Source organism: Haliotis asinina, chromosome 5 (genome assembly GCF_037392515.1).
Source record: "Haliotis asinina isolate JCU_RB_2024 chromosome 5, JCU_Hal_asi_v2, whole genome shotgun sequence".
Taxonomy (NCBI): Eukaryota; Metazoa; Mollusca; class Gastropoda; order Lepetellida; family Haliotidae; genus Haliotis; species Haliotis asinina.
The window spans coordinates 65,878,647-65,893,902 of record NC_090284.1 but is presented as its reverse complement, the minus strand read 5'-3'; the positions used below and the strand labels follow the sequence as shown (position 1 = coordinate 65,893,902).

The 15,256-nt window shown below is 40.2% G+C and overlaps 2 protein-coding genes across 2 annotated transcripts in view; one reads left to right on the top strand and one right to left on the bottom strand.

Annotated features, from left to right (window-relative positions):
- LOC137285088 (zinc finger protein ubi-d4-like) overlaps nucleotides 1-15,256 on the top strand; it is a 283,874-nt gene that overhangs the window by 156,724 nt on the left and 111,894 nt on the right. The window lies entirely within an intron of this gene.
- LOC137283982 (neuronal acetylcholine receptor subunit alpha-7-like) lies at nucleotides 1,465-2,655 on the bottom strand. The gene has a single exon (XM_067815649.1). The coding sequence runs from the start codon at nucleotides 2,653-2,655 to the stop codon at nucleotides 1,465-1,467; it is 1,191 nt and encodes a 396-aa protein (XP_067671750.1).

Genomic DNA, 15,256 nt, shown 5'->3' with positions numbered 1-15,256 from the left:
CACCTGAAGATAATCTCCTTGACTCCTTATTTGTGTCCAATCCATCATTGGTGAGATCATCCACGTCGATCCCAAGTTCTCACAAGCAAACTGGGACCAGCTTAAAGATAACTGCAACACAATCTCCAACGATATCATCGAAATGACTACACAGCAGAATAAACTACTGACGACACATGGAAATACTTTAAAGAAAGAATAACGTCCAGCACAGACAAAATGTACCATCCCGATTATCATTATATGGGTGAACAGAAATATAAAGACAATGCTGAGAAAACAAAAAACAAAGAACAAAAAATATATATATATATATCAGAAGACAAAAAAACCCAAAACTACATCAGCCATACAAGAGGGCAAGGCGCACCAAGAGCCGGAACAACTACCGGGAATGGAAATGAACTCTAAGAAAAGCAGAATGGACATACAGCAGTAATGTCATCGAGGAGGGGATGAAATCAAACAACAGTAAACCGTTTTTGACGCCTAATCAAAGACAACTTGACAATATCGGTGTATCACCTCTCAAAATTAAGGGAAGCCAAGTGAGTGATAGCAAGAGTAAAGCTACTGGCCAGGTATTAAGACAGCCCGTGGCCCAGATCCTATTCCGAATACCACTTTATAGAAATGTGCCAATAACGTCTCACCAGGCCTCAACAAAGTTTCTAAGTATCCGTCAGCCAAGGAGTACTCCCCAAGGAATGGCTGAATTCAATAATCTCAAGCGTCTTCAAGAAGGGACCCACACACATACCAAGCAGCTACAGACCAATCTCACATGTGCCTGCTGTAAACTACTGGAACGTGTAATCTGTCGTTACCTAATGAAACATCTCTAAGATAGCGCAGCATCCCCGAACGATCTGCCTGCCATAACAGAAGAGTCCAGTCTACAAGAAGGGACTCACGCACATACCAAGCAACTACAGACCGATCTCACATGCACTTGCTGGCCAGCTACACAGTAGTAATGCAGGTTCAGATATTTTGTTCTTGCAGAAGATAATAACACACATATATGAATGCCACTATAGAGAAGTACTGATATACATTATCCACTATTTTCAAATTCCCGATATAGACAGGAATGCATTTTGTACAGTTAAAATCGACCCATGAGAAAACCCTGGATCCAACGACAAACACATATACAAATGCATTTTTGAAAAAAAAAGAAAACCATTCGTTTATGTTTAGTTTCACGTTCCACGTGTTTTCATAATCACTGACTTCGCAGGTCTATCTGACTTAGTGGCTTGGAGTCAGTATATTGTGTCAGAGTTGGATATTCATGCATAACTGTGGCATGGTATGTCAGTGAGCTGGCACTATAAAACCAGTCTAATTCTGAGTTAGTGCAAGCTGCCACACATTCACACGCATGCACCTTGTCATGCGAGCGAAATATGCTTAAATAGGATGTTCAACTCATTTCTCCTCACCTCAGAACGGTCAACTTTACATTGTAAGGATGGCGAAGAAGATGGCGCCACATGTGATGTTGATGATGAAGAATACTCTCAGACACAGTGCATCCAGCATGGCAGCTACATCCTTCCAGGTTGGACCATCTGTGCACTTCTTTGTATTCATGTCATCGATGTGGTTTTCGTGTACATCAAGATCCAGTTTCTTATTTGAATGACAACACTTCCAACAAATGACCAGTTTCTGTAAGACTAACGGGACCACTCCTTGTCGCCTGTGCATTCTGAGGATCACAACCGACATTACCACGTGGATGGAGCTTAGGGTGAGGAGGATGGTGAGGTAGATGGTGAGGTAGGACGTCTGACGGGATGTCTTGGGCATGTTGTTTGTTATCTGAGTGAGAAAGACCCCGAAGGAGAGAAGAACGGTCATGGAAAGACTTACTTTGTCTCCGTACTCTGCTGGCAGAGCAAACACCAGGGAGCTGAGAATGGATAGTAATACAATGGGGATGATTATGTTGAAAACATAGTATGATGGTTGGCGTTTAATTGTCAGGGTTACAGTGAGATATGGGTAAACTGTGTCGTAGGCAAAAGTTGAAATGTCCTCTAACTGCCATAATCCATTCTCGAAAGCAAGATTTTCATTGAATTTCCGTGCACCTGGCGTCAAGTGCATACTATCCGATTGTGTGGCCCATGTTGACAGAACAAGACTGCAGGTTTGAGTATCAAACGGAAAATGTAAAACATCAAAATCGCAATGGCTCTGGAAGAGATCACAGTGGTACCACGTGACTAATCCTGTGTGTTCCACAGACACAGGTACAGTTTGATGATTGAAAAGTGTCCTTTCAGCAAGAGAATTCACAAGTAGTACATCAGGTGTCCATATTTTATCGCTTGTCAGGGTTATGTTCTTTATGTTGTCAAAGACTGAGATGTTCCACATCAAGGCTTCGTCAACCCACTCCAGTCTGAACCATCCACTTGTGGTGATGGATTGTCGCTGTTCATCGTGTTCAATTATTTGTGATTGACTAAAGAAAATACTAATGTAGAGTATTTCATCGCTTGGGAACAGTTGTGGTTTGCTGTTATTGAGCAAGTGTTGTAAAAGTCTCGCTTGACCATCTAATCTGTTTCCTTGAATATGAACTAGAAGAATAGTAAAAATACCAATGCTGAAGACATGTGTGAATAGAGTCCAAGCCATCCTTAGTGCGTGGTTTCCGTTGAATGATGAGTAGTTACCGAGGTAAACGTTATATACATGTAAGTTAGATTGTAGATCAATATAACATTACACAATGTCTAAATAAGACCTAACCATCGTGATACAGAGAGCAACCTGATGGATGGGCCATTTTTATGCATGACTATAAGCGTTTACTCTGAATAATTTCATGATTGCATAGTGTCTGTTAAAACGACATTGATTCAGTGAGTAGGGGGTATACAATAATTTGCTTTCGTAAGTATTTATACTGATAACATGGCATCAGACTGCAAACAATGGCTCAAGTATCGCACAAATATGTATTCTCTCGGGTTTTGAGTGATGCATTAACGCCAGTGAACAATCAGACTCAATTTCATGGGGGAGAAAAGACAAAATCTGTTTAAAGGGAAGCCTATTGATTCGATGGGTAGGACGTATAACAAAACAGAGTTGGCTCTAACTCCGTGTTAAATGGCAGCGAAATACAAACAGAGAAGTAAATTATTTTCAGTATTTTTTTCTCTCTGGGTTTGTGAATGATATGTCAGAGTATCAGTTTCGATTATTTAACAAAAAGGATTTCAAAGGTCATTTCACCTGTGTTAAAGCATGTTAAAGTATGGGAGGTCAGTGCGGAAAAAAGGGATAAGTTCACTTAAAGGCAACGTCCACGTCAGTTTTCTGAAGCTGGTTCAATTTACACTGGGGGCACCCGTAGCGACCCACCTTCTCGTGATGGGTGCTGGGTAACGCTATGCGCTCGCCACCCTCAACCCAGGGAATGTTTGGTCTACCAACCCGTTAGCTGTGAGTTGCCGCCATGTGTCGGTGGAGGGAGGGATCTGGGTGCTTGGGGGCAATAGCAGCCTGTAACCGTGTTTCTGTTGCCTAACTCACCACTTTGGCCCTGACTTCACCTAGACGGGTGGTAAACTGGCTCTCATTCTTCCTCCAGTTAGGCTACAATTATGTCTCAATAAAATCCATAAATGGTGTCTTGAAAACGGTTTTAAATTTTCTAATTCCAAAACAAATTCTATACATTTCTGTAGGAAATATAAACCACACAAAGACCCAGAACTATTTTTAAATGGCACTCCCATCAAGGTTGTAAAGGAGGCCAAATTCTTGGGACTTATTTTTGACTCCCATCTGACTTTCTTACCACATATTAAATACCTGAAGCATAAATGCCTGAAGGCGCTTGACTTGTTGAAAGTCGTGTCTGGTTCAAAGTGGGGAGGAGATCAAGCTACCCTGCTACATCTGTATCAATCACTCATCAGATCCAAACTTGATTATGGCTCCATCGTATATGGTGGAGCCTGCAAAAGCAATCTAAAACTATTGGATTCTGTCCACCACCAAGGTCTGAGACTTTGTCTTGGGTCTTTCAGAACTTCTCCTGTTGACAGTCTCTATGTTGAAGCCGATGAGCCATCTCTTTCCCATCGGCGTGTAAAATTAGCTTTACAATATGTTACAAAACTCTACGCTAACGAATGAAATCCTGCATATAAATGTGTTTTTACTCCTCTCTATGCAGATTTGTACACCAAGAAACCTTCTCTTGTTCCGCCTCTTGGCATAAGAGTCAAACCTTTCCTTTCTGCTGCAGGCATTCGACTAGATAATATAGCCCCTTTCCGCCTGCTTTCTTCTCCTCCTTGGCAATTTGTTAGGCCACAAGTTGACCTGACACTGATAGCATTAAAAAAATCAGGAACTAATGAATTACAATATAAACAAGAATTTAATCAGCTAAAAAGTAAATATAATACATACAGATCCTTATTTACAGATGGATCCAAGGATGGTGGCACCGTAGCTTGTGCCACTGTCATTGAATCCATAACAATATCTTCTCGCTTACCAGATAATAGCTCTAGTTTTTATTGCAGAAGCAAACGCAATACTGACGGCTCTTAAGTACATTGATAGACACCCCAAATGTAAACGATACATAATCTTTTCTGACGCTCTTTCGTGCCTTCAGGCTATTAAGAATCTGTCTTGCAAGCATCCACTTTTATTAGACATTATTGAATTGTATAATGCTCTTGATACTGGCCAATGTGACATCGTCCTCTGTTGGTTACCCAGCCATGTTGGAATCTCTGGTAACGCGATGGCTGATCTTGCTGCTAAGGCAGCGCTGAAAAAATCTGTAACACCACTTTTAATTCCATACTCTGACTATAAAGCTGTTATTAGATCTTATATCCGTCATCTTATGCAAAAGAGGTGGGATACTCAAGTAGGTATCAATAAATTACACCAAATCAAGCCAACTATCGGTTATACTTACTTGGGTTGCCTGTCCAGATTCGAAGAGGTCATTATGCGACGATGTCGCATTGGTCATACAAGATACACTCATGAGTATTTGTTAAAAGGCGAAGATCCTCCGTTTTGTATCCCTTGTGATGAGAGAATCACGGTCAAGCACGTCTTGCTTGACTGCGTTGATTTTTCTATCACAAGGGATAACTATTTCAGTGCCAAAACAATTAAGAATCTTTTTAATAAAGTAAATCATCATCTAATAATTGGTTTCTTAAAAGAAATAGAATTGTTGGATAAATTTTGAACAATATGTTTTGTAAATAGATAAATGTTATTTTATTACTGGTAGTGTAAATTGGCAAACTGAGATCCTTAGTGGCTGTGCCTTCAAAGGGGTTAAAGTATTGTAAAATTATTGTCCCCCTGAGAAGGTACGTAAGTCCCAGAACTTTCAAAGTAAAATTTTCACGTACCAAGGTTTTAAACGTAGTATATTTGTTATTTTAAAATTTGGCTAAATTTGGCTAAAGGAAATGGAAATCAACAAACTCAAATGCACAAGAAGCATCACTTATCTGAAGCAAAGAAACTTGTGCCAAATTATCGGCAGTCTGAGGTATATGCATCTGTGACAAAACACGCACACTCTCAACATCGACTGCATCAATTCAGTGTCAGACAGATGACTTGGGTGACTTCTGCACTCCTCAGCCAATTATGGCATCTGAATCCAGGGACACAGAAATCTGACTCTTCATCTTCTGTGACAACTAAAATGCCTTCCAGGACAACCAAAACATCTTCACAGCTATCAAAACTGCAATCTGGAAAAGGACAAACTGATAAAACAAGGTATATAACAGATTCATTTTCTCGTTCTAATCTACCGGGTAAACAGTCTAAATGATCAGATGACCCAATGAAAGTATGTAACATGTTTGATCACTTGGAGAGATGGATGTCTCAGAAAGCATCCATCACAGAACTGTTAGAATGTTGCCTGACAGCAATGGGTCAGTCAGGCCGCCTAAGACACTGAGTGAGTGAGTGAGTTAAAATTTAAAATCACTTTGGCAATATTTAAGCCACATCGTGACTAAAACAACATATAGAGTAACAATAATGAAAGATTGATTATATAATCCTGTCAACAAAGGACAGTAAAATGACTAGAATATCACAGATACACAAGTAAAACTAGAACTGAATTCTAAAATATTTAGCGATAGGGGATAACACAATATAAAAATAGGCTATAGATCGCCAACAACGGAAGGTAGATCACCATACTAGAGACCAAGGGGACTTACAGTACCTTTGCTACCTGCGTGGACCCTAGTTGGATTGACATCATCCCTTCAGCTGATGGCGATTGTAGGAAATGTTAACCAAAATTAAAAGAACAAGAATACTACATTTAAAAATCCTGGTACGTTTACACTGGCTTTGAACGATGTGGGACTTACGTACCCTCTCAGGAGGACAATAATTTTACAATACTTCAACCCCCTTCGAGGGTACAGCCACAAACAGCTCAACTTCCTAGTCTAGCTACCAAACATTAAAATACATCTATCTACAGAACATATTGTTCAGAATTCAACTAATAAATCAATTTCCTTTAAAAATGCAATAATTAAATGAGAACTAACTGTGTTAAAAAGATCTTTAACTATTTTAACAGTAAAATATTTCTCCCTTGTGATGGAGAATTCAACACAGTCAAGCAGTAGGTGTAACCAATGTAGGGTTTTATTTCATGTAATGTATTGATACCTACTTGGGTGTCCCACCTCTTCTGCATCAGATCACGGATGTAAGTTCCAATGCTAGCTTTGTAATCCGGGTAAGGAACAAGAAGTAGTGTCACAGATTTGTTGAGTGCTGCCTTGGCAGCAAAATCGGCCATTGTGTTACCAGAAATGCCTACGTGGCTAGGTAACCAGCAGAGGACGATGTCGTATTGGCCAGTAGCAAGAACATTATATATTTCAATAATTTCTATTAAAAGTGGATGTTTACACGATAAGTTTTTAATAGCCTGAAGGCAAGAAAGAGAGTCTGAATAAATTATATACTGTTTATGTTTAGGGTGTCTTTCAATATGTTTAAGAGCCGTTAATATGGCATTTGCTTCAGCTGTGAAAATAGAGGCATTGTCCGGTATTCTAGACGATATTGTTGTCGAACCAATAACAGTGGCACAGGCCACAGCGCCACCGTCCTTGTACCCGTCTGTGAACAAGGATTTGTAATTGCCATATTTAGTTTTTAACTGATTATATCCTTGTTTGTATTGTAATTCATTTGTTTCGGATTTCTTAAACATTGTCAGGGTGAGGTCAACCTCTGGCCTAACCAATTGCCAAGGAGGAGACGAAAGGAGACGTGAAGGAGCTATATTTTGTAGCTTAATGCCAGCAGCAGAAAGGAAAGGTTTAATTCGTATTCCAAGAGGCGGAATAAGAGAAGTTTTTTTCCCATACAAATCCTCGTAGAGAGGATTAAAAACGCAGTTGTATGCAGGGTTGGATTCATTAGAAAACAGTTTTGTAACATACTGCAAAGAAAGCTTAATACGTCGATGGTTCAAAGAAGGCTCATCGGTTTCAACATAAAGACTGTCAAGGGGAGAAGTTCGAAAGGATCCAAGACAAAGTCTTAGACCGTGGTGATGAATAGAATCTAAAAGTTTCACGTTGCTTTTGCAGGCATACACAACGGAGCCGTAATCAAGTTTGGATCGTATAAGAGCTCGGTATAGTTGGAGGAGGGTTTTCTGGTCTGCACCCCACTTTGTATTAGATACAACCTTCAGCAAATCGAGGGCCTTCAGGCATTTATTTTTTAAATATTTAATATGTGGTCGAAATGTTAAATGTTCATTCAAAATTATGCCCAAGAATTTTGCTTCTTTAACAACTGTAATAGGTGTGTTATCTAGATATAGTTCGGGGTCTTTATGAGGTTTATACTTTCGGCCATATCAATCTGTTATTGACCATGCGTTCCATGGTTTTGCAAACGCAGCTAAAACGCAGAAAATTGATGGGTTTCTTCTCCTGTTGTTCTTGGTATTTTTGAAATTTTGGAACATAATTAGACGAGGAAGAATGTTTGGCAAGCGTTTCACCCAGTTTATTTGCGATATCGGATCGATCAGTGAACAACTGATCTCCAGATTGTAGATGGTGGATGCTTGTTTTGGTCCCCTTACCTTTTATTTTCTGGATCATGTTCCAAACCTTTGACATTGGCTTTCGTGAAGTTATCCTTGACACATAATTTTGCCATTTTGTTTAAAAATACGCCGGGCTTTAGCATTTAGTATTTTATATTTATTTAAGTTATGGACCATGGGATGGCGACGGAAATAATGTTCAGCCTTCTTCCGTGCTTTCCTAGCTTGTTTGCAATCAGTTGTAAACCATGGTTTACGTATGTGAGAATTTGGAGAGGACTTTGGAATACAATCTTCAGCTATTTTGAGAAGTTCAGCAGAGAAAGATTCTATAGGATCGGCAACATCTGTAAAAGCGTCAGGTGTTAGTTTATAAGTACAAAGAGTTGCATACAAATTCCAGTCAGCCTTAGTGAAATTCCATCTGGATGATGGAGGAACATCAGATGGACACACAGCTGTGAGAACAGTAGGAAAATGGTCACTTCCGCACAGGTCATCGTGAACCAACCACTCGAATTCACCCAGTAAATTGGAATCCACTATTGACAAGTCCAGACAAGAGTAACTGCCAGTTCCAGGATGAAGATAAGTGTAAGAACCATCATTAAAAATACATAAATCATTGTTTGAGAAAAACTCCTCTAAGAATTTACCGTTTGTATTGATGTTAGTACTACCCCAAAGAGGGTTATGACCATTTAAATCTCCCAGGATGACACAGGGCTTCGGTAGCTGGTCATACAATGCTTGAAGGTCAACCTGTTGGAGACAAAACGAAGGTGGAATATACAAAGAACAAAGAGTAAAAACAATATTCACGGTTACGCGTACAGCGACAGCCTGGAGAGGGGTATTAAGAGGAACAGGACTGTGAATAACACCCTGCCTCACCATAACAGAAGATCCCCCAGTAGCTTTATAACCTGGAGGGGAAAAGTGATGGTAAGAAGTATATGATCTCAAGTCAAAATTATCTGTAGCTTTAAGGAAAGTTTCCTGTAAGCAAAAGGCTGATGGTTTTAGATCTTGTATTAATAGCTGAAGATCATTAAAATTATTACGAAGTCCTCTACAATTCCATTGAAATAAAGTAGTGGAAGAAGTCATGGTGGTTCAATTGGAGATCGAGCACGTGGAGAATGTCTTCGCTGATCTGATAGCGATGGCGTGACCTCCATGTCCAGAGGTTCAAAAGTGTTGTGAACCTCTATAGGAACAGTTAAAGGAAGAGACACTTCTATGTGCTTAAGTGCCCTAGTTTCTTTCTTTTTGAGTTGTTTCTGTTGTTTGTTCGTAAGACGTTTAGGTTTGTTTACCGATGCTGGCTGTACTTCGGGGTCTGAAAGAACTTCAGGTGCTGGCGATGTAGTGGTGGTTATTGGTGTGGGAGACATTGCTGGAAGCATATGGTCAGCTTCAGTCTCTGTTTGAGTGGCAGCACCATTTCTGGCACCAGAAACACTGTACAAAACAGTTTGGTCATCTGAGACCCAGGTGATCGCAGTTTGACAGCCCTGATCAACCTTTGTACAAGGAGTAGAAACAGCTACTGCGTACGTATTTGCAGACGACATGTGACTTGTAACTGGTAAAAGTTTCTTTGCTTCATTGAAGGATATATTGTTGGTGTGCTTCAATTTCAAAATTTGTGCTTGTCTTTCATATGCTGGACATGATTTGGAAAATGACATATGGTTACCATTGCAGTTCGCACATTTTATTTGATTTGCGCAGTTGACATTTTCATGTTTCCCACTACAACGGGAGCAAACTGGGGAGCTGTGACATGACTTAGCTCCATGTCCAAACTGTTGACATTTGAAACATCGAAGCTGATTGGGAATATACACTTCCACTTCAATGTTAAAATAACCAGCTTTTATTGATTTTGGTAAGGACGTGAGACAGAAAGTAAACAGGTATGTATTCGTCCCAATGATATCATCACCTAGTTTCCTAGAGAATCTCTTGACAGAGGTGACACCTTGGGACTTCAGTTCAGAAGCAATTTCGCCTTCTGACATGTCAGCAAGACATTTTGCCCGATCACGTATGATGCCTCTGCACGAATTAAGAGTTTATGAACGGAAACAGTAATCCCAGTATTCACAAACTGACGGGCTGCGAGCAAATTAACAGATTGCTGTGTCTTTGCACATTCAACTAACAGAGAACCTGTCCTGAGACGTGTTACATTTCTCACTTCACCACATTTTCCAGCAATGGCTTTTGATATGACAAAGGGGTTAAGCTTCAAGGGTTGTCCATCAATTCCGTCCACAACTAAAAAGCGCGGCCAGGATTCACTACTGACTGCAGTAGAGTCATCATCAGAAGATGATAAACCATCTGTTTCAACATGTCGCCTTTTTTATTTTGATCGAGAACCAGTTAGAGTGGGGGTAGCCATAATGAAGAAAGGATATTCGACAACCCTGCTCCCCACCCACCATGGAGTGTCAACAAGGACGGTGTCGAAGTGGAAACTGACTCCAAACCACCAGGGTTACAGGGTTGTTATACTCTAGCAGTACAGACACAGGTAGCTAAAATTGTCAAACAGAATAAAAGTCAGGCTGGTTCCGCCCATGGCTATTATCTGAAGACACATAGAACCCGGAGGTCAGTATTGCCAGATTGGCCCATGAGCCACCGCCTTCTGGCATGGGACTCTAGGCATAGCAACAATTTTCAAACATGAGAGTATCACAAAAATATTTCGTGGAAAAGATACAAAGATATACATAATCCACATTTGATGTTGACCATGCACAGGGCATGACATGACCAGCCGATTGGTAGAACCGGGCCAGTTCTACCTCCCGTCTAGGTGAAGTCAGGGCCAAAGTGGTGTGTTGAGCAATAGGTACACGGTTGCAGGCACCTATTGCCCTCAACCACCAGGATCCCTTCCTCCACCGACACAGGGTTGCAACCCACGGCAAACGGGTTGGTGGACCAAATATCCCTCCGGGTCCACAACGGGGGTGTCGGCGAGCTCTTGGCGTTACCCAGCACCCACCACGAGGAGGTGGCTCGCCACGGGTGCCCCTAAGACACTGATTTCATTCACAAACACTGATTCCATGGAATTGTAGAGGATTTAGGGAAAATTTAATGATTTAGAATTATTGGTCCAGGACTTTCAACCATCTGGTATATGTCTGCAAGAAACTTATTTAAAGCAAACAGACAAAATTAACTTACGTCATTACAGCTCGTATCATTATTTTTTACCCCCTGGCGATAGAGCCACTGGAGGTTCGTCAATCTCCCCATCGTCCCTCGTATGATGATCAACCTTCAGTTGTTGGTGATGTATAATCTGTATTTTATAGTGTTTTCTCCAAATAGTGCTACTATCCGAGTATCCTTGGTGCTGTAAGCTGGAGGCCCGCTTACTTTAGCATTGTCCTTGTGATACTCCAGGGTGGGTGGGGAGCTCGGATGATCAACCAAATTAAACTAACCATGGCTTATGAAAACCCAACAAAAGAAAAACAAAACGTCCACTTGATACTGACCCTGTTCATACTGACCATAGACAGCATCGATTGAGTATTGGCCACGTTTCATTGTAATTGAGACTCCTGACAAGACACCCTTGAAGTTGAACCCCTTTGCTGTATCCAAGGGTATTGAAGGTATTACAGGGGATGTGAAGAACATAAGACGCTTATGTTCAGGTGCCCTGCTAGTAGAGTGCGGGAAAAAGCAACAAGCAACTAATTTGCTGAACATCAAATCTTTCGTGGGCATTCCGGTCACGGTCTCTGCACACAAAACATTGAACTCAAGCAAAGGTATCGTTAGAGATCGAGACCGATTGTTTGATGATATGTCGGAACTTGATATAGGATCTGAAATGAAGGATCAAGGTGTACTCTACGTCAAGCGTTTTTCAACTCGGAGAAACAATGAAATCATCACGTATCTGTTTTCTTGTTTATGTCCTAATGCTCCTAAATCAGTGAAGGCAGGCTACTGTAACATACCAGTTGATACCTACATCCCCAACCCGCTAAGGTGTTTTAAATGTCAGAAATATGGACATGGTGTAAATACTTGCACATTGTCTGTTGTGTGTGCTCACTGTGACAGTGATTATAAAAAATGCACCAATTGCTCAGGCGACCATTCTTCATTTTCTAAACAGTGTCCAATTTGGAAAGAGCAAAAGGACATCAATAAAATAATATTTACACAAAATATCTCCTTTTCTGAGGCCAAAAAAACTGGCAAAGAGATCTGAACTTTCAGAAAGTTATGCTACAGTAGCAAAAACATCACCGGGGTCTAGTTCTAAAACAACATCAAACACAGGCTGCCAAACTACCTTGACTTGGAAAAAATTGCGACTCTCCACAGCATTTGTGCACTGCTATATCATCACAGACTGAGGAATCACTTCCTAGTACCTCAAAGTCTTCTTCCGATCACAAATCATCATCTCAGTCACACTCAAAGTCTCAATCGACAGCTGATAGTTAGTTAAAAGTAAAGCTAAGCCAAAGCCTGATGCTTCCAAACAACAAAGTGGCAGAGCTCCTGAAGGGTCACAGAACAAAATTCAGTTGTTCAATAAATACGGGTCTCTTGAAGACATGGACGTTTCTGTAAACGTCCATTCTAGGGCACATAGCTTGCGGCCCTCCAAAAGAGTGCGGGGTAGATCCCCAATCAATCCCCCCCAAAAGATAGTTTATTCCAATAATATTGTACAGTGGAACTGCAGAGGATCGAGGACTAATTTACATGAATTACAGCTATTAGTCCAAGATTTTACACCTTCAGCAATATGTCTCAAAGAGACACATTTAAAACATAAAGATACATTTGACCTTCGTCAATTTAATGCATATCATTGTTTTTCACCTCCGGCTGATAGGGCCACTGGAGGATCATCCATTCTAGTCAAACAAAACGTTATTCAAAGCCCTGTTCCACTTATTACTAATATGCAGGCTGTTGCAGTGAGAATTACTTTACATGTAGCGTTTACACTATGCTCTCTTTATATTTCGCCGTCTTCGACGTTTGCCAAAACTGATCTTCCAGCTCTATATGACCAACTGCCGAAGCCCTGTATTATAATGGGAGATTTAAATGGGCACAACCCACTCTGGGGTAGTGTAACTACAAACGCTAAACGTAAATTGTTGGAGGACTTTTGTTCTGATGGTTCCAACACATATTTACATCCTGGTACAGGGACCTATTCTGCTTGTCTGCTCGACTTGTCACTCACAAATTCAGAACTACTAAATGAATCTGACTGGTCAGTCCACGATGACCTCTGTGGAAGTGATCATTTTCTTACTATACCAAAATCTGTAACGCCATCGGAATTTTAAAAAGGCTAACTGGGCTTTATATGAAACACTGTGTGCGGAGAAACTTAAACCTGAACTTTTTATTGACGTTCCTGATGCTCTTACATGTTTTTTTCTGAGGAACTGAATTCCACAGCTGATGAGTGTATACCAAAGTCCTCTGCAGTTCCACATATTCGAAAACCACGGTTCAGTGATGAATGGAAACAAGCTAGGAAGGCAAGGAAAAAAGCAGAACATTATTTCCGTCGCCATCCTATGGTGCATAATTTAAATAAATTTAAAAGTTTTAAATGCTAAAGCACGGCGTACTTTTAAACAGAACAAACGCCAATCTTGGCAAAATTATGTATCTAAAATAAATTCTCGGACACCCATGTCCAAGGTATGGAACATGGTTCAGAAAATCAAAGGTAAAGGTACTAAGTCTACTGTCCATCATCTTAAACATGGTGATCAATTACTTACTGATAAATCAGATATTGCGAATAAACTAGGCGAAACTCTCGCTAAACATTCTTCCTCTTCTAATTATATACCTAAATTTCAGGAATATTAAAAACAACAAGAAGAGAAAACTATTCATTTCAATTCTGATAATAGGGAAGATTATAATGAAACGTTTTCTATTCTATGAGCTCCATACTGCTCTTGATCAAGCTCATGACACTGGTACAGGAGCTGATAACATACATTATCAACTCCTGAAGCACTTACCAGAATCCTGTTTAGAGACGCTGTTATAAATTTTTGATGATATTTGGACTTCCGGGAAATTTCTTCATTCATGTCGTGATGCCATAGTAGTACCAATACCTAAACCTGGACGTGATCATACAGATCCATCCGTGATGATAAATAATCGACTTGTTTGGTACTTGGAAACAAATAACCTTATCAGAGATATACAATGTGGTTTCCGCAAAAATAGAAGTATTATCGATCACTTAGTGCGTTTAGAATCATTTGTTAAAAACGCGCTGATCAATAAACAGCACGCTGTATCTGTCTTTTTTTATCTTGAGAAGGCATATGATACAACTTGGAAATATGGCATTTTAAGGGATTTATATGATTTCGGTTTGCGAGGTCGTTTACCTGAATTCATAGCCAACCTTTTAAATAAGAGACAGTTCCAGGTCCGTGTAGGTTCTACCCTGTCTGATCATTACAATCAGGATCAGGGTGTTCCACAAGGCAGTATTTTGTCTGTCACTCTTTTTAGCATCAAGATCAACAGTTTATCTAAAGTTTTAAACGATTCAATTGATGGATCGTTATTTGTGGATGATTTTAATATTTCTTGTCGTGGAAAAAATATGCATACTATTGAACGGCAGCTGCAGCTGTGTTTAAACAAAATAAATAAATGGTGTCTTGAAAACGGCTTCAAATTTTCTAAATCAAAAACCAATTGTGTACACTTCTGCCGTAAATATAAACCCCATAAAGACCCAGAACTAAGTTTAAGTGGCACCCCTATCAAAGTTGTCAAGGAGGTTAAGTTCTTGGGATTTAGTTTTGATTCACATTTGACCTTTTTGCCGCATATTAAATCACTAAAAGCCAAATGCTTGAAGGCTCTCGATATACTAAAAGTTGTTTCTAATTCAAAATGGGGAGGGGATCAGACTACCCTCCCTCATTTATATAGATCACTCGTGCGATCGAAACTTGATTACGGCTCCATCGTATATGGTGGAGCTTGTCAAAGCAATCTAAAACTACTTGATCCTGTGCACCACCAAGGCCTAAGACTTTGTTTCGGTTCTTTTAGAACTTCTCCTATCGA